This window comes from Sus scrofa, chromosome 13 (assembly GCF_000003025.6).
Source record: "Sus scrofa isolate TJ Tabasco breed Duroc chromosome 13, Sscrofa11.1, whole genome shotgun sequence".
NCBI classification, from domain to species: Eukaryota; Metazoa; Chordata; class Mammalia; order Artiodactyla; family Suidae; genus Sus; species Sus scrofa.
Window position 1 is genome coordinate 148474234 of NC_010455.5, and position 27302 is coordinate 148501535.

Consider the following 27302-nt stretch of genomic DNA (forward strand, 5'->3'; position numbering starts at 1 on the left):
TAGCAAGATCCTGTAATCATGGAAATGAGGCAGAATAATAACTCAGTCAGTGTAGGAGCATGGGCTTCGATGCATTCTTTGAGATGGCTGTTATATATATATATTTGTGGCTTAAGGGCTCCAGGGAATAACATCCCCACAAGCCTTGTTTACTATAGGTTGTCCACCTACGTCTAGATGGACATTAATCTCTAACCCCCTGTGACTCCATCTATGGGAAGAGAAGGGCAAAGAAACCATGAAACTTATGGAACATTTCCACCCCTAAGACCCCTATTGGACAAGGACTGATATAGGTAGGTGGCAAGGCCAATGGGAGAAAACCACATCTTTCTGGACCCCACATTGGTACCCCCCATCTTTAAGGGATAACCCCTATAGGACAATAGAGAGGGGGAGTCTTCTTCCCCCTCCCAGCTGTCCTGGGAGCTGTTTGCTTTCCTGTAATAAAGACTTAGCTTGCTTGCTGCCTGTGTGTTGGCAAAGTTCATTCTTCAGCTCTGTGAACAAGAACCCAGATCCCAGTAACACCTTTCTGTCATCAGAAGTACACATTGACAGCCAAGGCCCCCACACTGCTAGTGTGCCCACAGATGGCCCCAACTCTTGCTGCCTGCCTTCACCCCTACAGCTATATGTGTGTCTGCAACCAAGTACCAAGTACCTGCTAAGCAGCTGGCCCTCACACACTAGTATATGCACACTACTTCTCTGGCCACTAAACTGACTGCTCTGGTCTCTAGCTGCTAGACTTAGATGTGCTGCTGAAGATGCTCGCACAGGGCTCACCAAGAACCACAGGATTATTGAAGCTATGACTCAAGCAACCTGAGCCAAAGAAACATCATGACTGGCCTGTCCCAGGACTACAATATGTCCCCACACTTGATCCCCTGAAATCAGTGAGTATGAGGCAGAAGAGCAAAAAGAATGAACACAAATCAAGAAAGCCTACTGAACTTGTGGAACATCATTAAGAGACACAATCTATGCACCACTGGAGTCCGAGAAGGCAAAGAGGAAGAAAAACACAGAAAGCTTATTTAAAGAAATAATGGCTGAGAACTTCCCAAACCTGGGAAGAAATCTGGACATCCAGGATAATGACGGAAATAGTTCACCACATAATGTCAATCCAAAAAATTTTCTCTAGTCACATTATAATAAAACTACCTAAAATTAAAAGGAGAGCTTTAAAAGCAGCAAGAGAAACAAATTTCTCTCATACAAGAGAACCCCCATAATGCTAAATGTAGATTTCTTAGATGAAACTTTAGGCCGTGAGAGAGTAGGATGATATGTTCAAAGTGCTAAAAGGAAAGAAAAAAAAAAAAAAGCCAACTAAGGCTATTTTACCCAGAAAAGTTGTCCATCAGACATGAATATGAAATAAAACATAAAAATATCCAACACTGGTGACAGTAAGTGTATAGTTAGATTCAGAATACTCTACTGCTGTAATATGATGGCATGTTAACCACTCAACTCCAGTATAAAGGATCATGTATTAAAAATAGTTTAGTTGCAATAATTTCTTAATGGATTCACAACAAAAAAGAAGTATACCTTAACTAAAATCACAAGATTAGGAACAAGACAAGGGTGCCCACTCTCACCACTCCTACATAACCATGTACTAAAGTCCTAGGCAGAGCAATGCAAGGGAAAAAATAAAGGCATCCAAATTAGAAAGGAATAAGTTTACTTGTGTTTGTTGATGACATGATCTTGTATGTAGAAAATCCCAAAGAGTCCAACAAAAAACAGTTAACAACTGAGTTCAGTGAAGTTTCAGGATACCAACTCAACGTACAAAAAACACAAAAATCAGCTGCATTTCTATATAATAACCAAAAAAATCTGAATCGGAAATAAAGAAAATTCCATTTACAATAGCGTCAAAACTAAAAAAAAAATACTTAGGAATAAACTTAACCCAAGAGGTGAAAGATCTATACACTGAAAACTATAAGACATTGATGAAAAACAATTCAAATGAATGTAAAGCAAACTGGTTCATGGATCAAAAGAATTAACATTGTTAAAACATTATGCTACCCAAAGGGACCTACAGACTCAATCCCTATAAAAATTCCAATGGCATTTTTCACGAAAATAGAAAAAATAATTATAAAATTTGTATGGGACTATGAAAGACCACATGAATGGCCAAAACTCACTACAAAAGACCTTGAAGAGCCAAAGAACCACATAGCTGGAAACATCACACCTTCTGATCAAACTATATTACAAAAGTATAGTAATCAAAACACATTTTACTGATATAAAAATAGACACTTAGATCAATGGAATAGAACTGAAAGTCCAGAAATAAATTCATGCATATACGGTCAATTAATTTTGACAAAGGAGTCAAGAAAGCACAATGGGGAAAGAAGAGTCTCTTCAATAAGTGGTGCTAGGAAAACTAGACAGTCATATGCCAAAGAATGAAACTGGATTACCATCTTACATCATACACAAAAATCAACTCAAAATGAATTAAGGACTTCAATAAAACTTCTAGAAGAACACATTGATCTTGGCAATGATTTTAGATTTCCATCAAAAGCAAAAATAAACAAATAGGACAACCTATGGGATGAAAGAAAATATTGACAAACCCATATCTGATAAGGGATATTAATATCTAATATATTAAAATGTTCTCATACAACTCAAAAACAAAAAAACAAATAATACCTCTTAAGGTGGTTATTATAAAAAAAAGATGGGATAATAAACACCGGTGAGGATGTAAATAAAGGGAACTCTTGTACACTGTTGGTAGGAATGTAAACTGATAGAGGTACTATAGAAAATATCAAGGAGGTTCCTCAAAAAAAATTAACCCATATGATCCACCAATTCCATTTCTGAGTTTATATTCAAAGGAATTGAAATCTGGATCTCGAAGAGTTATCTCTCTCATTCCAATGTTCACGACAACATTATTTACAACAGCCAAGATATAGAAATAATCTAATGTCCAATGATGGATGAATAGATAAAATAAAGTTAAATGAAATATTATTCAGCCTTAAAAAAAAAAAGCAATCCCGCCATTTGTGACAACAGGATGGACCTGGAGGACATTATCCTATGTGAAATAAGCCAGACACAGAGAACAATTACTGTATTATCTTACTTTCTATGTTGAATCTAAAATAGTCATACACACACACACACACCCCTCACATGAAAGCAGACCATTTTAACAGAAGTACAGATATCAGATAAGAGGAGGTGACATCAAATTCATTTGGCATTTAACCAAATCCTGGAGTATTGAAATTCATTCCAGAAAACATACTTCATGAGAAATAATAAACTAGAATTTTTTGGAAAAGAGGGACTAGAGAGGGAAGATAAACTGTGCCATATAAGGAAAGGTTAAAAACACTGTAAGTTGGTTTTTTAAAATAGTGACAGCAAGTCCAAGGACTTTAAACATTTGAAAGGCTATCAAATGATTTCTGAAGGGTTGTTGTAAGCATTTAAGGTAGGTATGAAAAGCACAGGGAGTAAAGGAAATATGTTCTTAATAGCTATAGCTTAAAATGCCTAAAAGAATTTTAAGAATTACAGAAGTCAGAATCAGGACTAATAAAATTGAAAAGTGGCTAGATTTCTAATTTCTAACAATGTTGGCTAACAAAAATTAAAAATGTAAGTGTAATAAATATTCTATAACAATATCTACTACATAATATATATAATTAAAAAAAAAAAACTACCACAGTTAGTTCTGTGGATCAGAGGCAATTAGTTCATTATGGGAAAAAACTACCATCAAAAACAGGATTGTTCAGTTGCAGAGAACTTTAAAATAAAAATATAAACGTGAATCTTTTTTTTTTTTTAGGGCCACACCTGCAGCATATGGAGGTTCCCAGGCTAGGGGCTGAACTGGAGATGCAGTTGCCCACCTACATCCTGGCCACAGCAACTCAGGTCTCGGGATCCAAGCCATGTCTGCAACCTACACCACAGCTCATGGCAATGCCAGATCTTTAACCCACTGAGCAAGGGCAGGGATTGAACCTGTGTCCTCATGGATACTATCTGGTTCATTAACCACTGAGCTATGATGGGAACTCCTTGAGTCACTTCTTGTAGAGTCAAAAAGCATATTACATATTTATTATAAATTCTTGTGTATAAAAATCCTAACAAGGGTGAGGAAACGAACACTGAGAATGATTTTGATATTTGGGCTTCTAATTACGTACAGTACTTTGAGATAAAAGGATAGAAAGTAATAACGAAAATTAACCTAGTAGAGAAAAAACAGAAAATAAATTTGTTTTTGTATAAACTAAACAAATACAAAAGTAGACTTATAAAAGTTGAAGTTTTAATCGGATATTAGCCTATCTTCTTTCATTAAAAAGTCTACACAGTCACCCTTCATTAACTGCAGGTTCCCCATTTGAGGATTCAACTAACTGCAGATCAAAAAAATTTGAAAAAATTTTCCAGAAAGTTCCAAAAAGAAAAACTTGAATTTGCCTTCACACTGGTAACCATTTACACAGCATAACACACTGGTAACCATTTACACAGTATTTACAACTACTTACAAAGCATTTGCATTGTACCAGGTACAATGAAATTATAAGGAATTAAGAAATGATTTAAAGTATACAGGAGGCTACACATAGTTTACATGCAAATATTATACCACTTTACATAAGGGACTTGAGCATCCCTGAATTTTGATGTCTGCAGGGTATCCTGGGATCTACCCAGATACTAAGGGATTACTATACAAAACTTTTGTCTACTTTTTAAAAATTGAGTTGTTGTCTTCCTAATATTGAGTTGCAAGGCCTCTTCATTTACTTTGGATAAAGTTCCTTTGTCTGATATATATGTTGCAAATATTTCTTCCAGTCTGTGGTTTGCCTTTTTTTTTTTTTTTTAGGGATGTCTTTCAAAGAGCAAATATTTTTAACTTTAATTAAGTCTAATTTATCACTTTTTCCCTTCTGTGTTTTTGTGTTCTAGTACAATTGGTTTGTTTTGAAAACTGCACTCACACACACATACATACTGTTTTACAGTTTTACATGCAGTTCATATCACAGCAGGAAGTAACCGCAGCACAAATTTTCAACTTTGTAGCTACCTTTCCTTGGATATAACATGCAAGTCCTAAGGGTCTACTTAAAAGTAAAGCCATTATTTTACATCATATCTCTGAAGGGGTATTTGTGGTTTCCTTGGGAACACATACAACAGTAATAAGGCATTTTAAATGTTTCAAATACACTTACATAACATTTCTTTTAATAAACAGGAATGATAGCCTAAATAATTACTGCCCACCAAACATTCGAAATTGAGATTATTACCTTTTTAAAGTGCCAATGAATTTAAAATAGGAATCATTATAAAGCTAAGTATTTCCTTTTAAAAACCTTTAACAATTCTTTCTTCCAAAATTACTTATGTGCGAGAAATATTTTGCAGTTAGCAAGTTTTATATCTCATCTAATATTCACTGTATTCAAAGCTACTATAAAGATTTCATTCAGGGTATTTTAAGCTTTAGTATCTATGTGAGCAGTCAAAAAGCTGTAATTGTAAACTAACCATAAAAGAGCATATAATTTGCATTTTAAGAAGAAAATCTTTTTCTTCTTAATAAAAAAGGTGAAAATTTTTTACAGTAAATTTTTGCTTATGTCAAGTTGCTTTTTATGAAGACTCGATAATACTATATGGAAACAGATCTTGAAATTAAACTCAATGAGAACATGGACAGAATAGCTACTTCTAACGCATTCATTTTAGTAACTCATCAGCTAATTAATCAATTATACAGTTAAATATTACACTCAGAATCACACTGAAATATTTATGTAGAAAACTGGTCCCAAGTAACACCAATGTTATTTTTCAAACTACCACCAATATTATTTACTTGGGGTGGGGGAAGTAATGAGTCAAGAGATAGAACTAGAAGGGGCCTTAAAATCCAACTTTATTCCCATTTCAGAAATCCCTTCTATAACATACAATAAAAAGTATTAGCTGAGACCTTTAAACAAGGCCAGTTGAGAAATATGTTACTTCTTGAGACATCAGCCCCATCAGACAGACCTAACTACTAGAAAGGTTTTCTTTATATTGAGTACTCAAATGTATGTTCCTATGTCCTTCACCTTCTGGTCCCAGCTCTGTTTATTAAAACTCCAAAAAAAAAAAGTATACTTCTGAAATCAGTAGAAAATAGGAAATCATCAAGGAGTTTGGTTCTGTGGAAAAACCAGATAAGCAACTATGTAATCATAGAAGTGCTAAATGAATTCAAGCGGGGTCTCTTGAAAAACAAGAAACATACCTAAAAAAACTCATCATAAGCGATGATCCTGAATGTGCTACATCCATATTTGCTTGTACTCAGCACCCAAAAGTAAAGAAAGTGAGTTGTTAGAGTTCCCATTGTGGCTCAGCTGGTTATGAACCTGACTAGAATCCATGAGGATGCGGGTTTGATCTCTGGCCTCACTCAGTGAGTTAAGGATCCAGCGTTGCCATGAGCTGTGGTGTAGGTTGCAGACACAGCTCGGAACCCAAGTTGCTGTTGCTGCTGCTGTTGCTGTGGCATAGGCCAGCAGCTGCAGCTCTGATTTGACCCCTAGCCTGGGAATTTCCATATGCCACAGGTATAGGCCTAAAAAGCAAAAAATAAAAGAGAGTTGTATGTTTTTATAAATATGGAAATTATTTTTAATAGGCCTAATAATCTTTGAAAAATATTTGTAAAGCAGCATCAATGATTCAAACTAAAATACCACTCAAGATGTTTTTCCCTCAACAATGAGTCTTATTAATTCCTCAATAATAAAATGCTGTTTAGTCTCAATCAAAGGATTAGCATTTTAATTTACATGTCCAAGGAAACATGTATCACTTTAAGGCTTATTTCTTTTCAAAAATAGATTCCCAAATAGCAAGCAATATATTAAAAAACATTAAGTCAACAATAGGCTAACTGATTGCCCTGCACATATTCCCAATTAAGCAAGTATCGGTAAACAAAGAGAGTGCATAAAATTGAAGAGACAAACAGCCAGGTATGAGATTATGTGCCAAAGAATCAACAAAATGGATCTGGAATCATACTACAATCAAACTTAACCAGCGGTGACAGCATATCTCTGGGGAAAGAGAGTGGTAACCACGTCTACTGTCATGGCCAGGAAATTTGTACTATGGTAGCTTTATAACTATGGAAACTCATCTGGGTGAAAGTCCCATACTCATATAAGAAAATGGAATAACTTAGTGGCTCTAGGTTAATTAACTAAGGTTAATTCACTCAAAGATGAACTGGGGTCTTGATGACTTTACCCAAAACAAACTCTTCTGAATGTTTTTTATCTGTTAGATTTATTTTAAGTTTCTTAATTTTTAGCATTGTAAAGATTTCTAAGCCAATAAGCATCTTGAATTTGAGGATCTCTAATTTCTAACTGTGGCATTAAAAAATACATATGGCCTCTGCTTTGTCATTGAGGTTTTTTTTAAAAAAAACTTTATTAAAGTGTACTTGATTTACATTGTTTCTTCAATTTCTGTGGTAGAGTTCATTGAGGTTTTTTTTTTTTTTTAACTATGTAGTGGAAAGATATTCCATGTTCCTGGATTGGAAAAATTAATATTGTAAAAATGGCCATACTACCCAAAGCAATCTACAGATTCAATGCAATCCACAGATTCAATGCAATCCCTAGCAAATTACCCATGACATTTTTCACAGAACTAGAACAAACAATCCAAAAATTTATATGGAACCACAAAAGACCCAGAATTGCCAAAGCAATCCTGAGAAACAAAAACCAAGCAGGAGGCATAACTCTCCCAGACTTCAAGCAATATTACAAAACCACAGTCATCAAAACAGTATGGCACTGGTACCAAACAGACAGACAGACTGATGGAATGGAATAGAGAACCCAAAAATAAACCCTGACACCTATGGTCAATTAATCTTTGACAAAGGAGGCAAGAGCATAAAATGGGAAAAAGAAAGTCTATTCAGCAAGAATTGCTGGGAAAACTGGACAGCTGCATGCAAATCAATGAAACTACAACACACCCTCACACCATGCACAAAAATAAACTCAAAATGGTTGAAAGACCTAAATATAAGATAAAAAACCATCAAACTCCTGGAAGAGAACATAGGCAAAACATTCTCTGACATCAACCTCATGAATGTTTTCTCAGGTCATTCTCCCAAGGCAACAGAAATAAGAGCAAAAATCAACCAATGGGACCTAATCAAACTGACAAGCTTTTGCACAGCAAAGTAAACCAAAAAGAAAACAAAAAGACAACTTACAGAATGGGAGAAAATAGTTTCAAATGATGCAACAGACAAGGGCTTAATCTCTAGAATATACAAGCAACTTATACAACTCAACAGCTAAAAAGCCAACCACCCAATGGAAAAATTGGGAAAAGACCTGAATAGACTGTTCTTCAAGGAAGATATACAGATGGCCAACAAGCACATGACAAAATGCTCAACATCAATGATTATTAGAGAAATGCAAATCAAAACTACCATGAGATACCACCTCACACCAGTCAAAATGGCCATCATTAATAAGCCCACAAATAACAAGTGCTGGAGGGGCTGTGGAGAAAAGGGAACCCTCCTGTACTGTTGGTGGGAATGTAAGCTGGTACAACCACTATGGAGAACACTGTGGAAGTACCTTAGAAATCTATACAGAGAACTACCATATGACCCAGCAATCCCACTCTTGGGCATATATCTGGACAAAACTTTCCTTAAAAAAGACACATGCACCCACATGTTCACTGCAGCACTATTCACAACAGCCAACACATGGAAACAACCCAAATGTCCATTGACAGATGATTGGATTAGGAAGATGTGGTATATATACATAATGGAACACTACTCAACCATAAAAAAGAACGAGGAGTTCCCATCGTGGCACAGTGGTTAATGAATCTGACTAGGAACCATGAGGTTGCAGGTTCGATCCCTGCCCTTGCTCAGTGGGTTGACAATCCAGCATTGCCGTGAGCTGTGGTGTGGGTTGTAGACGCTGCTAGTATCCCGTGTTGCTGTGGCTCTAGTGTAGGCTGGCAGCTACAGCTCTGATTAGACCCCTAGCCTGGGAACCTCCATATGCTGCAGGAGCAGCCCAAGAAATGGCAAAAAGACTGAAAAAAAAAAAAAAAAGAACAACATAATCCCATTTGCAGCAACATGGATGGAATTAGAGACTCTCATACTGAGTGAAATAAGTCAGAAAGAGAAAAGCAAATACCATATGATATCACTTATAACTGGAATCTAATATACAGCATAAATGAACGTTTCACAGACTTGGTGAACAGACCTGCGACTGCCTGGGGGTGGGGGCAAAGGGAGGGAGTGGGAGGGATTGGGAGTTTGGGGTTAATGGATGCAATCTATTGCTCTTGGAATGGATTTACAGTGAGATCCTGCTGTGTAGCATTGAGAAGTACGTCTAGATACTTACACCGCAACACAACAATGGGAGGAAAAATTATGTATACATGTACATGTAACTTGGTCCCCATGCTGTACAGTGGGAAAAATATATATATAAACAAATAAATTAAAAAAAAACTATTTAGAAATGTTTAAATTGGTTCATTCAAGTAAGCTGTTTTCAAACTTAAAATTGGATTTTAGTGAAAATGTTCATTCTAATTTCATTTTATTTAAGAAATCTGAATAAGATAAAAAACAATCCATATTCAGTAAGTCTGTCACCTTGGGCATATGGAAGTTCCCAGGCTAGGGGTCGTATCAGAGATGTAGCTGAAGTCTACATCACAGCCACAGCAACACCAGATCTGAGCCGCCTCTGTGACCTACACAGCTTGTGGCAACACCAGATCCTTAACCCACTGAGCGAGGCCTCAGATTGAACCCACATCCTCAAGGATGCTATGTTGGGTTCTTAACCCACTGAGCCACAACGGGAACTCCCAAATGAACTGGTTTTAAATGAAGGAATCAATTACCCATTTTCTGTCTCTTCCTAAATGTATATTATTCTGTTTTCCCACCATTTTATGAAATACTTCTAGTACTCCACTACTTTATGAAATAGAGAATCAAATTAAATAAATGATATAATACATAGAAAATCACAAGATTAGAATCAAGCTTACTTCCCACCTCTTAAAGTTCTCTAAGTAAGATTAATGTCTCTTATTACACTTTCAAAAGTGACTATCACTGTAACTTTTCCTAGAGTTCCCATTGGTACATTTTATTCTAAATTAGATATTTTTTCTAATTAGCCTAGGAAGACTTTTCAAAGATTAAGATATAGGAGACATTTTAATTACGGTAAGAAATTACTTCGAATTTGAATGATCAGAAATGGAGAAAGAGGCTATTAAGAAATTAGAAAAAAGTCATAGGAATAACAGGAATTGCAAAGACAGTCTCTCAGAGAAACAGCAGCCTCAACATTAGGGTAGGTGCATGGATATACATACTGTCACTAAAGCACAAAGATGTGAAGTCAGGATGTCCTGAAAATTTTAGGATATAAGATTGCCCTGTCAATGAGTTAAGAGCATTTTGATAGTAATCAATAGCTTGAGATAGTCTCCCCTTAGTGATTTTGTGTTAACAGGTAGTAATAGATATTACTAAATTAATCTATTATTATTCTCTGATGATAAGTCAGGCACTATGGCAGGTCTGGAGGCCTCACTGGCATTGCACACATTACAATATGAAAGCAGATGCCTAAAGCAACACTCCATCTAGGTCAGCTTAATTTAACCAGGATACCATAACTGAATCTACTAGGGAAAAATCTAAAAATAATAATAATAATAACTTAGCATGGTTTACTATAATTCACTGAATGAATGAATGAATATTTGAACATTTTAAGTTCAGACATATGGGTAACATTTATTTAAAATAATATATTATTTACATTATTCTCTCAAAAGTCCATGTATGGCCTTTACTATTTTTTTATGTTTAACATGTCAAAAGTAACTTTAAAATAACAACTTGCTAAGATGAAAATTAAGACTATGTAGCCAAATTTAAGTTTCATGGATAATGTCTAAGTAAAATTTAATTCACAAATAAGAAGTCTATTCTCCCAAAACAATTTAGTTGCTTTGTTCTGAACATTTAAAATAACTCAGCTCTCTGTCCAGACTTCTCTGTGCAGAAAAAAGGAATCTCTCCCAATAAAGAAAATCAAGAGTGCTTTTAAATAGAGAATGCTATTAGGTCCCCTAAAATTTTGAAGAAAATTTCACTGTACCTAGCTTACTGTATTTATAATTCTTTTACTTCTCATTACTCATGAGTCAATCACAAGTCACCTCTAATTATGACTTATAGTTCCCTGATGGCAGTGTGAATTTAACAAAGATCTCAAATAAATGACTCAAAATTTAATGTTCTGCTTGTGTCACAGGTATGAATAGAATAAATTTAATTCTTTAAAAACCAAGACAAAAAACACAATTTAAGTAAATTAATGGTTAGGATAATACATTTTTGTAGGAGTTCCCAAGTAGCATTGGGCTATTAAAACAGTTTTATTTCTCCAAAGTTTAGCGTGAAATCTGAGTTAATGTTTCAGACTTTAACATGGTTTATGAGGTGCTTTAAATATATTTTGGTGGTTATGTCAAAAAGTTGAGGTTCATTTCTGTTTAATAGGAGTTGATAGTGATTAAACTTTTTTAAGGTGTTATAGATTGGCACTTTGTTACTTCATCTTACTCAGAATCAATGATAGACTGACTATATAGTTTAAAGCTGTTTAAAATAAATTTTCTAGATGTGACATAGGCAGAAGGATGAGATGACACCATTATAGATTCTGATGTCTTCTTGGTTCCCCTTAAACTCCTGGAATAACCCAGAGCTAGCTCAGGAAACTATGATTTTGTAAACAATTAATTTCACTATCACTGCAAGTCAACAACAATTGCTGAGTAGCCTCTGTACAGAGCAATGTATTAGATACCAAGAAAGGTTACAAAGGCAGTAGTGGTCATGGTTTCTATTTCTAAAGAGCTTATAATTAAGAAAACAGAAAAACAGGAGACTCACAAATACACATCTATTAAGTATATGTAATTTTTAAAAGGAATCAGATCTTTTGACATGTTTTCGGATTCAAAAGGAAGAAGATGAGATGTTTATAACATAGAACCAAGTGGAATCGTACTATAAAGTCTTATGAAAAGGTGCGAATTAAATGTTCTCTCTAAATTGCTCAGAACATCTTAAAAGGCCAACATTTAGTTCTTTTACTTTAATATCTACTTTTTAATTTTTTTTTTTGTATTGAGTATATTCATTGACTGGGATGAAACAAGCTCTTTTCTCTCATTTAACTTGAATAAACTATCTGAAGGAATTACTGCATAACTTAGTTTTTTCTTTCTTAAGATAGTCCTAACTTTCCCACTCAGGCATTCAGCTACAAATCAGAAAAAAACAGAATCAAGGTCAGAGGATTTCAATCCCTTTCTGAAAAATCACATAATTAATGCACTGATGCTGGCAATACCATTAAAAATACTGAATGCAATTAAACTCAGAATCTTTATTGCCTAGAAATCATCTCTCAAGTTTCCACAGATCAGCACTAGTTTACATGTATACAGTAATTCTGCAATAAAGTTTCTTAGAGTATTTCTATAATTTACAGCAGGTCAGAATAAGGGAATTTAAATATTCTTAATTATTATAACAAGATCATTAGATCCCACTTGATTCTACTAAAAACAAGAATTAACAACAGGACTCTAAATATTTTTCCTTCATGACCCACTTACATCTTATTTAAAAAAATTTTTAAGCATCTTCTCTGTGCTAATTACTATGTTTGATATAGAGATGAAGAAAACATACAAAGAGATAATGGCAATTTCAGTACCATGGGCCACAAAACACTATTAGAGGAGCCAATCTTCTTAATTTTTTTTTTTTTTTTTTTGGTCTTTTTTGTTGTTGTTGTTGTTGCTATTTCTTGGGCCGCTCCCGCGGCATATGGAGGTTCCCAGGCTAGGGGTTGAATCGGAGCTGTAGCCACCGGCCTACGCCAGAGCCACAGCAACGCGGAATCCAAGCCGCGTCTGCAACCTACACCACAGCTCACGGCAATGCCAGATCGTTAACCCACTGAGCAAGGGCAGGGACCAAACCCGCAACCTCATGGTTCCTAGTCGGATTCGTTAACCACTGCGCCACGACGGGAACTCCCAATCTTCTTAATTTTTATATTTCTCAGTTAATATTAGAATTACTTAGCACTATTTGTCTCTTGAGGACACTAGATACTGAAGGAACACTAGTGACCAAAAAAATTCCTATCTTTGAATTAATTCATTAGGTTTCCTAATAACTGGTGCTTACATAGGAAAAATAAAGAAAATGATGTATCATGAAAGTATATTAACCAAATTAATAGAAACTAACAAAAATAGGTATTACCACAACCCATCCCCATTCCAGAAAGAAAGCATGGCATTACACTGCCATCAGATAAAGTGGACTTCATCAAAATTAAGAATTTATGCTCTTCAAAAATCAAATGTTAAGAGAATAACAAGCAAGAGAATGGGAGTAAATGTTTCCAAATCGTATTAGTTAACAAAGGACCTGTTTTCAAAATGTCTTATTCGACTCAGGTTGCTAAAATAAATTACCATGGACAAGGCGGCTTAAAGAACATTTATTTCTCATAGTTCTATGGAAGTCCATATCTCCTGTGTCTACAATTTCCATTCTTGGTGAGGGCCCTTGCAGTCAGCTATCTCCTTGTTATTGTCACACATGACAGAGAGCAGAGAGAGAAATAGGCTCTCTCCCCTGTCTCTTTTTCTGATGGTCCTAATCCCATTATAAGAGCTCCACGCTGGTGACCTAATCACTCCCAAAGGCCCTATTGTCAAATACCATCACATTGGTGATTAGGGTTTCAACATATGAAGGGGGAGGAAAGAAGCACAAAAACATGCATTCCATAACACAAAATACATAAAGAACTCTCAAAATCCAATAATAAAAAAACTAATAAAAATGAGCAAATATTTGAAAAGAGACTTTCCCAAAAAAGACAATGATAAATCAGCAGATAAAAAAAATGTTTCATGTACAAGTAACTAGAGAAAAAAAATTAATATTGAACTAACCACATACCTATTAGTGTCTAAAATTATAAAAGTCTGACCATAATAAATGGAGCAACTATTACACTGCTATTGGGAACATAAATAGTAAAACCATTCAGGATGGCAGTTTGGCAATTTTTTAAAAACTTTTACTTTTTCAGTTACATTTACCATATGATCCAATCATTCCATATATAAACGTTTCCCCAAGATAAGTGAAAGCATATGTTTACATAAGGACATACAAAAATGGTTCTAGCAGCATTGTGTATAATAGTCCCAAACTGGAAATAATGCAAATATCCATCAACAGGTAAATGTATAAACAAAATATAAGATATCTACATGGTATACCTATCTAAAAGGAATTGGAGTTCCCGTCGTGGCTCAGTGGTTAACAAATCTGACTAGAAACCATGAAGTTGCGGGTTCAATCCCTGGCTTTGTGCAGTGGGTTAAGGATCTGGCGTTGCCATGAGCTGTGGTGTAGGTTGCAGACGCGGTTGGGACCCTGCGTTGCTGTGGCTCTGGTGTAGGCTGGCAGCTACAGCTCCGATTAGACCCCTAGCTTGGGAACCTCCATATGGCCACGGCAGTGACCCTAGAAAAGGCAAAAAGACCAAAAAAAAAAAAAAAAAAAAAAAAAAAAATGGAATGAACTACTGGCCAAAATACCAAGAAATCTTGAATTCATTATGTGCAGTGAAAGAGGTGGGACCAAAAAAAGAGAACCTAATGTATGATTGTTACATAAAATTCAAGAACATTTAAACTAATGTATATAGACAGAAAGCAGATCAGTATTTGGTCCCCTGGGGATGTGGAAGGGGAGCAGCAAAGGACAAGAGAGGAAGATTACAAAGGGGCACCAGGAAGCTTTTGCAAATGATGAACATGTACATTATCTTGATTGTGGAGATGTTTCTCAGGTATGTATGTATGTATTAATGTGTTTGTATATTTGTTGCATGCCAATTATACTTCAACAAAATTATTTTTTAAAAAGAGGACAAATACCATCGTAGGCATTTATCTGTCACTAAAATGTAAGCCTGAGATAGTCTTCCCATACTGATTTCATGTTAACAGGGTAATAACAGATATTATTAATCTCTACTCATCTCTATGATTATTCTCTGATGGTAAGTCAGGCACTGTGGCAGGCATGAAGGCCTCACTGGTACTGCACCCAATAGGAAAGCAGCTGCCTAAAGCAACACTCCATTTAGGTCAGCTTAATTTAATCAAGAACACCATAACAGAATCCACTTGGGAAGAATCTTAAAAAAAAAAAAAAAAAAAAAAATCGCTTAGCATGGTTTCCTATAATTCACTGAATGAATGAATGAACATTGTAAGTTCAGACATATGGGTAACATTTATCTAAAATAATATATTACTTACATTATTCTCTCAAAAGTCCACAATGGCCTTTACTGATTTTTTATTTTTAGGTCAAAATAACTTCAAAACAGGCACTTTTAAGAATAACTCAAAGAAGTAATAAAAAATAAAACAAATATCAGATATTCTAGAATAAACAGTGCAGAAATTTTCAGATCATTCACTGAAGAGATTATAAAGAGAGGCTTTATTCTTTCATTTATTCATTCAAAATATTTTTATTAGGTACCTATGATGTGCCAAGCACTGTGCTGTGCACTGGGATTACAGTACCAAGCAAAGGTGTCTGCCTTCATACTGCTGATGGTCTATAGTAGAAGTTCTCAAATTTTGGGATCTCAGGGCTCCTTTATACTTTAAAATTTTTGAGGACCCAAAGCACTATATTTATATGTTTAACAGCAATATTAAGCATTAAAACTAAAAGATTTAAAAATATATGATTCATTTTAAAAGAAAAATAAACCTATGCTAATAGCATCTTTAAAATGAAAAAACAAAAGTTAGTGAGAAGAATGACCTTTTATTGCTTGTATTTTTTGTTTGTTTTGTTTTTTTCTAGTCAAAAAGAAAGCTTGATTTTCACATCTGAGACAGCATTCAGTCTATTACAATATGATCTATGGTTGAATATATGAAGAAAAAAAATGGCCTCACACAAACACATAGCTGGAAAAGACAGGAATATTTCCATAGTCTTTTCAGAAAATTGGAGAAATTCTCCTTTGATACTATATCAAAACTCAACAAATAGTGGTTTCTTAAGGTTAGTTGCTATGTAAAATCCAAAAACACATCAGTAAACTTTTCATACTGTTACATGAAAATCATTCATCCATCTTGTAGTTTGAACAGATATTTTACCCATGCATGATTTTGTAACAACATGCATTGGTCATCTGGAAATTAGTGGTTCACTTAGCTATGCGAACATTGGAACTTTTCACTATTCAACGTAAAAAAAAAATCATATTCATTCATTTCTCCACCAATGTCAATACAGTTTTTACTTGGAACACCAAATATTCTCACTGACAACAATACTGTCAATAGTTTGCCTTGAGTGACAGGTTCATTTCATTGATTTTTGAGAAAATGTCTGCAAAATACTCAAGCCTGAATGACCACTGTTTGGCAGTCATTCCATTTTAGGGAAGGGGGCATACCCATGGTATGCAGAAATTCCTGGCCCACAGATTGAACTTGCAACACAGTAGTGACATAAGCCACAGCAGTGACAATGCCAGATCCTTAACCCACTGAGCCACCAGGGAATTCCTGGTAGCCATTCTTTTAAAAAAGTGGTGTTCCACAAAAAGAGTTCAGCTTGGAATTGTTATCCAAGAAATCTACGCATATATCCTATTTCATCACACAGAATATTAGCACACACATGTTTATATATATATATAAAACAAATGTTTTAAATCACAAAAACTTTTCTGTTTCCCAATGCATGAAATACCATTCAGGAAATATTTTCAAGGTTGTTAAAATTTTTTAATTTGCCAAAAAACATCTGACATTACTTCTGCAAATGTGGAGATCACGTGGGAATACTCATATTTAAGATAGTTTAAACCTCAATTTCTATAATATTGCTTCTTGACTGAAATTCAACTCAATTCTTGACTCTACTGTTATGATTCTCAGTAGAATCAAGTAACAATATCTATTTTAAGGAATCTACTAGTCCTGACTTTCAAGGCATAAATGCTATCTCAGGCCTGAAACATAGAGTAATCTAAAAGATTTACATTTATATCCAGATTTCTCCATATTAGAAATCAAACTGTATTAAGCATATTTTCCTAATAAATTCCCTGGATCATTTTAGTTGGTTTGGGAATCTTTTTTCACATCAGAGTATACAACTCTCCCAATACAAGACTAAAAATAGCATCATTCATAGAATGCACAATGTGGTACAAAATTTCAATATAGAGAAATTCTATATCAGTGTTCAGTATTTCATGCTGATTTGAAGCTAAATAAGATAAAGAATACCTCTACAATTGTCAGCATTTAGCACTTTGCAAAATCATTGTAAAAAAAATACATCACAACGAACAAGGAATAAAAAGATAACGGTTATTTGCAGCGAATAGATTATTACCTAGAAAATTCAAGAAAACAAAATGAAAGACTATTAGGATGAATAAGAAATTCAAGCAGCTAGATACAAGATTTATAGTAAAAGAAAAACCAAAGCATTTCTTTATGCTAATAACCAATTAGAAAATGTCATAGGGGCAGAGTAGGGGGAAATCTATTGTGAATTAAAATACTTAAAATGTCTTTAATAAGTGTAATAAGACATGTAGAAAACATATACAAAAAAATAAAAAAGACTTTATTCTGGTACCTAAAACAATGATAGAGGCCTGGTTTCCAGATAGAACTGACATTACAAAGTTGTCATTTATCACTGAATTAATTAATACAATTCAATAGGATTTTTATGGAATCTGAAAAGACAATTCTAAAGTTGATAGGAAAAAGAAAAGCCAAGAAAATTTTGGAAAGGAAGAATAGAAATGAAAGAATTTGTTCCACTGAATATCAGAACATAATGTAATATAATAATTAAAACAGTGTTGTCTTGCTTTAAGAAGAGGAACACAGAACAATGTAACATAATTAAGAGTTCAGAAATGCACCTAATACATGTGCAAATTTATTTTAGGATAAAAGTGCCCTTAAATCATGGAAAAGGGCAGACAATTCAATAATTTTTGAACAGGGAGTTCCCATTGTGGTGCAGCAGAAATGAATCTGACTAGTATCCATGAGGATGCGGGTTTGATCCCTGGCCTCGGTAAGTGGATTGAGGAATCCAGTGTTGCAGAGAGCTGTGGTATAGGTTGTAGACCTGGCTCAGATCCTTGATTGCTGTGGTTGTGGTGTAGGCCAATGGCTACAGCTCCAATTCTACCCCTACCCTGGGAACTATCATATGCCATGGTGTGGCCCTAAAAAAAGCAACAAAAAAAAATTTTAGTAAAAAAATAATAAATAATAAAAAATAATTTTTGAACAATTGGTTATCCCACTTGGGGGAAAAATAGGTCACCATTTTACATCATAAGTTTCTGATTATTTAAAATTAAATAAAACATCCCATAAAACTGTTAGAATTTTATGATTAGGGAGAGAGGGGGAATGGGAAGAAGTCTTTTCAGAAAATATTTAACTTCCAGGAACTATAAGGAAAAAGACAAAAAGATTCTGACTATACTGTATAAGACACTATAAAGTTAAAAAATAAGAGATGGATATAAGACAACAGATTACAATCCATATCAAAGAGCTTCTTAAAAATTAACAAAGTTCAAAAGGTAACTAAAAATTTGAAAAATTACATAAATAGGTAGTTTACAGAACTACAAATAGGTAATCAATTATGAAACTTCTTCTAGGAATCTATAAAAACTTTCCAATGAAATATTTTTTCAGTTTTATTAAACTGGCAAAAGAAAAAAAAAGTTCTACTAAGCAGGATAAGAGAGAAATGGGTTATTTATGGGAATAGAAATTAATACAATCAGTTTGGCCAACAATGTGACACCTAGGAATGTAAAAAATATTTACAGTAATTCTACTTCTTTGCATATATTTTATAAATACATGTGTACTATAAAATATATAAAAGTACACTCACTGCAACAATTACTGTAACAAAAAAAAAATAGAAACAACCTAGGAAAAACATTCGGTAATTTGTCGCTTATCAATACAATGGAATACTACTACAGTCATTAACAACGAGATAGAGAAATAGCAATAGTTCTCAAACCTGAATGTGCACTGAAATTCACCTAGTGAGCTAAGTAAAATACCCATGGTCTCCAACCCCTGCGGTTCTGATTCAGTAAACCTGAAACTGTGTTCAGGAATCTTGACTTTTAATAATCCAGAGGATTTTGATAAAGGTAGCAACATCAGTCACTCTGAAAATTATTGGTCTGTAATAGAGTAGAAAAAGTAATTTCTAGAATATGTATTCTATGACCACATTTATGTTTTTTAAAAACTACCTATAGATGTAAATTTGGAAGATACACGCTTCAAAATAAATTTGTGGAAAAATGTCTATGAGGATATTCAAATTCACAACAATGGTAAGCTCTGGGGAAGAAAATGATATATTTGAGCATATGGGAATGAAAGAGAATTTTAACAGTTAACTCTCTAAATTTCTGAGGTACTTGGATTTTTTTTTTTTGTACGAAGAATATACTTATGCATTACCCATAATGTTAAGAAAATAAAATATAACAAAAAGGTAAAGTGCTTTTTAATGTCATGAGTTAATATTTGTTTCCTGAATCAAGACTAAATTTTGTGGGATTATGAACTAATAACATGACAAGCTGGTGGTATTTCTTAGTTATTCTTTGCCTTCAGGCAGTACATTCCTCTTCTAATTTCCCTCATATTTTGTATGCCTCCATGCATTTTCTCTGCAGTATTAGTTCCCACTCAAGGAAATCACCCCTTCACAATACGAGGCTTCAGTCTCCTTACTTACATTTAGAGGGAGAAGTCTCAGCTATGAGTTTTGGCATTATTACCACAGAAGTAATGGTTAAGTTGGGGGACAAATGTAAGTAGTAAGGACCTGTTTCTTTCTACAGTTTCCCAAGAGTAGAACAGGTGGGAGTCTGTTCCTTAAAGCCAGGACAGCGTTTGGGACATTACCTGGGCTTACCAGGTCACTAGGCCTGGCTGTGAGGGTTGAGGACTAATGACTTCAAGTAGGAATTACATCATGAGTTTAAAGTTGACAAGCTATCCAGTGAAGTGGAACATTGTGAAGGCATTTACTATTACAGCATGCTATCACTGCATGAAACTAATTAGACAGTAACTACACACAGATTTCTTGGTAACCAGAAAATAGTTCTATGTATTCTGCATTTACATTACGTTTATTTATATAATGTACATTAAATTAAGCACAAACAGCCATATAATTTACATGTGACATAATAACGCGTGAATCATAACAAACTATCTTACTGATGGATAATGATTTTAGGCTAAATTAATTCTTAAAATCTTTATAGAATTAGGAATTAGTTCATCTCCAACTCGTTTTGACTCTCCTAAGCAAAATGACAGAAATCAGCTGACCCTTAGCAATATTTCACAGACTCAGTTTTATAGTTAGAAGAGGGAAACAATCTATCATGTTTTTCACCTGTTAAATTTTACAGATGAGGAAAAAGTCACAATGGTACTAAATGGTCTGACTCTTACGGTCCACTATTTGTTATCCACTGCAGGTGCTATCCCATCAATTTCTGCTATAAAATTTCTATTACTTTTACACATAATTCTTTATTCCCACCTAGATTTATCCTTGTGATTATGGAATTCATATTCTAATCAACAACTGAGTAATTTTATCACATGCATCAAAACTCCTACTTGCAAATTTGATCCATCTAGGAAGTCTTCTCTGCCTCCAAGGATACTAAAAATTGCAGTTTGTACCACTGTCAAAATCATTCAGGGAAAATCTTCCTTCCTTTTGCATTTATTTAGCAGTGCTTACATATATAGAAATTATATTTTCTTAACTAAAACCCAGGACACATGAAATGAGTCAAACACTTTTTTTCCAATTCATAAGCTTTTATAAATATTTAATTTAAAAATATTAAATAATAGGAAGTAACATTGATTTTTATGGACAAGAATAAATAATTAGGATTGTTCTAAAAAATTACTAATAACATTATTAAAAAATTCCCAAACTTGAATCTAGAAATCCTCCAGTTTATAACTAGTTTTATGGAGAGAGGAAGATAGCTATCCATCTATAGCAGCTAACATTTCACACTACTTGTCAATTTATTCGCCAAAAGAGATGTGAGGCTATGCTTTTTATGTGAAAACAAGAGATCTAAAAATATGGCACATCTTCACCCTTAAAACACCACACTTGTGCCAAGGTGATGAAGCTGGTAACCACTGTCAGTGAGTGCACGTGACACAGAATGCTCCTTCCTGACCCCTGCTCACACAACCCAACTATATGGCGAACTAAGGAACAGAAGCTGAGAACATTTTAACATATATTCCTTTGCAGTTTTCCCACCAAATTAAGTACATTAGTTGGTGTGCAAATTTATATACCTTATTTAAGCTGAAGATAGAGGACATATTTTAGTAGAAAAAATATTATAGAATAGTCCCATAGGTAATAAAACCCCAGTATAGGGTTAGAGCCCCAGTAGGCTGCATGGGTGAAGGAGGAAAACACACACACACACACACACACACACAATAAAAAACTATTCAAACATTCTGATGGCTTAAATTTTCCCAAGTAGAGCATATTAACCTAGATACAGAATCCAAGATAGAAGCATTAAATCAGGACATCCCTGCATATACGGAAGAAAAAAAAAAGAAAAATATATACACCAAGGGAAAAAAACCTCTCCATCATACATCATACCCTACCATTCAATTTTTCTACCTTTTATTTTGTACAGAAATGCCTATTTTCCAATGAATCTGTATGTCAATAAAACTGTCCTAACAGTATGTCTTCAGCCATAAGCTTTTAGTAAAAATTTGAACTCCTAACACAGTGTTGATTTATCTTAGTTATACTGGCCACAACTTCTTTTCTTACCAGTTTGTAGACAAAATTTAATCTCCTAAATGTTTCAGAGAAATGATTATGTATTGTTATGCAATATTTAATGTGTAATGACCAGATAATATTCTGAAACAAATAATACACATTGCTTGTTTTTATTTTGTTTCATTTCATTTGAAGTGTACTCAGGAACACTTACCTGATACAGAAGCTCTTTCTGAGGCAAAGGTGGGGATCGTTCTTCATACATCGGAGGTGGTTTATGTGTGGGTGGAAGGTCAATCCTGCATCAAGAAGTTTAAAAAATGTGATTCCCACATTTAGCAACAACAACAACAAAAAAAAAAAAAAAAAAAAAAAAAGTGGGGAAACAATCAAGGTTCTTTTAAGTTTTAAGGATATTTTCCTCGCACTAATATTTACATTACGTTTATTTATATTAATGTACATGTTTAATTCAGTTCTTACATTTCCACTAATGTACCACAGATGGAACAAAAAGTAAACTGGTTTTAAATGTTCTTATGTTTAGGATCAATCTGAAATAAATTCTTTGAAAATTATTAAGTAATCCAGTATATGACTAAGCGTTGCACAATTTTACAAGTGACTATTCCTACCAACATTTTAAAGATAGTCAACATGTGTAATGCGAAATACTTTCCTCCAAAGTATAAAAAAGTGATTTAAATGACTGTATCTGAAGATGAAATGGAAAAAGTTTACACTATATTTTGGAAATACTTCCATATTTATCACGTAAATTAAGATTTTCAGTCTACAAACCATTATAAATACTGCCACCTAAAATAAAGAAAGAGACCATTACAACCTTAGGAAATGTATTTATTTTTGCCCAAATGATCTAATCTATTTTTAAAAATATTTCCATATATTTGTAAATTGGTGAGTTACAATGAAAATAGAATTGAATGTATCTTATAGCTCACTGCATTTTAGAAAATAATTTTTATATATTCTCCTACCTTTGAAAATCACAAATAAGTAATTTTCAGTAATGATATTAGTGAATTAAACAAAAATTTTACCTATATTAAAAGATAAGAGAATGAAAGCTATAGGGGTCAAAGTACTTATGAATTCCCAGTGGTCTAATAACTTCTCCATGTGTGCATGAAATAATTTTCTTTTTAGGGCCAAAGCTGTGGCATATGGAAGTTCCTAGGCTAGGGATGGAATTGGAGCTGCTGCTACTGGCCTAGGCCACAGCCACAGCAATGCTAGACATGAGCTAGATCTGTAGCCTAGTCACAGCTTATGGCAATACTGGATTCCTAACCCACTAAGCAAGGCCAGGGATGGAACCCGCATCCTCATGGACACTATATCGGGTTCTTAACCCAGTGAGCCACAATGGGAACTCCTGAAATAACATTTTAAATGAACAGAATTCAAACAATAAATAAAATGATTACATTGATATAACTGCTAGCTTATTAGTAAATTATGTTTTCGAAATTATAGGAAAGCTTGAGATAATTTGGCAACTAAGATTAAGTTAACCACAAGCTAAGTTGCTCTAGAATATACTAGAATTGAGTTTTACAGTATTATACTGAAAGAATACTTTATAATCCTTTGCTTTAAAGTAATTATTTCTTTTAATGTAACAAAAACCACAGCAAATTTATAGCTCCAAGGTGCCCAAAGTCATTTAGGTGAGAAAACCAAGATTCATGGAGGTTATGGGACTTGTTCATGGTCATACCACTAGTTTGATTGTAACAGGGCTGAGACTAACACCCAAGTGTCTAATCCAAAGAGAACAGTGCTATAACTGTGCCAGATTAGAGAGGCAGAGACAGACACAAAGCATTCATGAAGAAAGAAGAAATACATTGAGTGCAGCCTTATATTCGCATATAAAAACATTAATAGCCACACAAGAAATACTTCATAGTTTATAAGCAACACCATCTTATCCTACCGTTATCACAACACTGTGAGGTAAGAAGGAAAAGTATTATTTCCATTTCACAGATGAAGCAACAAAAACTGTGGATGGAATTAAGTCAACTGGGACATCAGTCTTTTGACTATACAACAAAGTGCAATTTCTGTTTTATAACTCTTATCTCAATGATAAGCTCCCAAACACTGCATTTTCTTTAAATAAAAAAGACGCACATATTTTAATTCGCTTGAGCCAAATTTCTTAAACCTTTAAAACTATGTTTTTAGTAACTTTTGGCAGCTGAAAGTTAAGTTTGTATCTATACATAAGACAGGCATACACAATCTAAAAAAGTAATTAAACTTCTAAGATTTTTTTATATGTGTCTTCCAACTACTTGGTTGAAGACTTGCATTTTTACTCAGAAGGCAGGAGAACATGAAGTGTCACTATGTCACAATTTGGGAAGATGTGTAATATACTGTAGGTAAAAAAGGTGTCTGATACATTTGCCTCAAGTAGCCCCTTGTCACTGTTTATTTACCAAGATGTAGTTTGAGACTTTCTAACAAAACCATAGTTGTCTTACAAAGACCTAAAATGTATCTTTACTTCCATCCTTCACATTTTCAATGAGGAGCTTTAAAGATAAAGACTGACACATACTGAATATTCATAGTTGAACACAAGCAAAAAAGTTACCCACACTTTGTCAAGGTAGGATGGTCTCTTTTTTCGAGGAGTCAACAGCACAGTCACAAAGATAGCAATGATGAAAAGGGCAAGGACAGCTCCAATTATAGCTCCAGCTACTGCTATAGAAGAGGTCTGCTTAAATGGAACATCTGTAAAGTAACAAAAATTAGGTTGTTCAAACAATTTTAAGAAGAGTTCTTGAATTTGTGTCCTTTAATTTCTATAATGTGCAAGGACTGATTAAAGTATGTTGTCCAACTGCACGCTTACAGGACCCCAAATTTATTACTTTTTGTAGCATTATGCTAACACACTTTTCTCCTATAAGATGTCAACTTTGCTTTTTTTAAGTTATGAAAAGAACATCCCCAGATATCATGAGTGAATCTACTATCTATGGACAAAGAATGTCAGAAGAAAAGAAAGTAGAGAAGAGGATGAAGACTAAGTTCTTACTCTAAAAGGTGATAAAGCATAACAAAACAAAAAATTCCATATTCTTTAATGGAGTTAGCCAACAATATAGACAGACATTTATCATTTTTATTCTATTAAGGAAACCAAAAAGCCTTTAAAGGGTGAAATAGCACTAAAACCCAGAAAATATCCCAGACATAATAAATACAGTCAAAAAGTGACACTGCAAAAATTATTAAAATAGAATTGTTACTATTAAAATAGTACTTCTTGTAGGTAATTTCCCTTGACACATATTTAATACAAAATACACTTAAGATAGTGTCTCTACTATAAAATTTTGTAAATTCTTCCCTATCTCCTGGCTACAGACACATTATTATATCATTTGAGTTCCAATTTCTCTTTCCTCACCTGCACCACAGATATTTTAAGGATTTTAAAGACATATTTAGCAGTTTGTACTTCACACAATTCTAAAAAGAAAAAAAGTCACCCTACTTTGTGAACTCCCAAGTAATTTACTAAAATTATTTTCAAATATAAGTATTATGGAAATGACAAAACCATCAATACTTATGTGTATTATTTTGACAATTTAAGCTATATTAAATCTAATAACTAAATTTGCAGAGCAATCCATCAGTTACAAAGTACCTTCAATATACGTGATTTTACCCTTCTAATCAGTAAGAAAGATATTTAAGGTAACACTCTATAAATGAAGATACTGCAGTTCTAAAGCTAAATATTCTGTCCAAAGTCATTCAATCAATACATTGGAGAGAACACATAATGAATACAGCTAGGTTAGAGTCAGACAGAAACCTCCACTTGTATACCCTTTGGGGGCAAGAATGGTTTTTCACAACATTTAACGTAATCTCTCTTTCTGGGTTTCTTATTTGGAAACACAGAGCTCTTAGTTTTCAATTAAATTGACAGTCACATATACCCATGTAATAATTACAATTACTGCTAGAATCCAGACATGGCAAATTTAAATAGAATTAAAGCACTATAGGTTTTGAAATGTTTCACCTACTTACCATCATAATATTTCCACATAAATACGTTTAGAAGCATTTTCCAACGCTTTATTAAAACAGGAGTCACATGGTGTTTTAGATTCCTGAAAAGAATATTTTACTTTCTTTCCAATTATAAAAATTTCTTTATCAAACTAATAATCTTGGGTTTATTAATGGATCATTTTATTAGTCTCATTCTAGATTAAAAATCTTATACCAATGAGCACCAGGTAACCCATATCAACAATCTTTCAAAGACTGAATAGAATCTCAAAATATACAATTATCTTAAACACTACAACTAGCTTCATCATTCAGGATGTTACCCTCACTTGCCCATACATAACTGTTGTTGCTTATTTCTCTCATCACTAAGTCTATATGAATATGTGTTATGTGAGAAAAAGATCTGAAAACCAAGCTGATCAAACATTATTCTGCTCTTATAAATGCAGATAAAAGACAAAATAATTTAGTGCTAATTTTCTCTTCTATACTGTCATTTTCCCCATATATAGTTTTGTATTCAGTTTTAAATAACAGGACAGTTGAAATCTATTAAGTTTACATGAACAAGGTTTTTTGACCAAGCCACACATCTTTTTAGCAGCAAAAGTTAAAAATCTGTATGTGTCAAGTATGCTACCTATTCCACACTCGTTGAAGATTTCCCTTTAAAGGAAATTTTTCTTTTGCCCTATCATTTTTGCCCAAGTGTGGAGAATTTAGTTATTCTAATAATGCCAAAGTTAATATCATATTTATAGTAATAGTTCTGAAATTATTTTTCAAAACTTCAAGTTACTCTTTGAATATAATTAGCCCAAATTAAGATTCTTGATGTACACATTATAAATTCTTCATCAACCCTCATACCTCCTCCATGAAAGCTTTTCATTTAATCTTAGCAATATTAAATTTGGTAGTGCTTTGTAAGCAATAAAGCAAAATTAGAATTTTAACATCCCAATGTAATTCCCAACTTTCAGTATATATTTTTCTTAATATCCTGAAGTAATTTTCAAATCTA

At 33.8% G+C, this 27302-nt stretch overlaps 1 protein-coding gene across 1 annotated transcript in view; it reads right to left on the bottom strand.

The window, feature by feature from the left end:
* Window positions 1–27302, bottom strand: part of NECTIN3 (nectin cell adhesion molecule 3) — a 130340-nt gene that overhangs the window by 25653 nt on the left and 77385 nt on the right. The window contains exons 6-7 of the mRNA XM_021070395.1: window positions 24835–24973; window positions 22413–22497 (exon numbers count right to left, since the gene is read on the bottom strand). Coding sequence (XP_020926054.1) covers window positions 22413–22497; window positions 24835–24973 — 224 coding nt within the window. The remainder of the gene's footprint in view (window positions 1–22412; window positions 22498–24834; window positions 24974–27302) is intronic.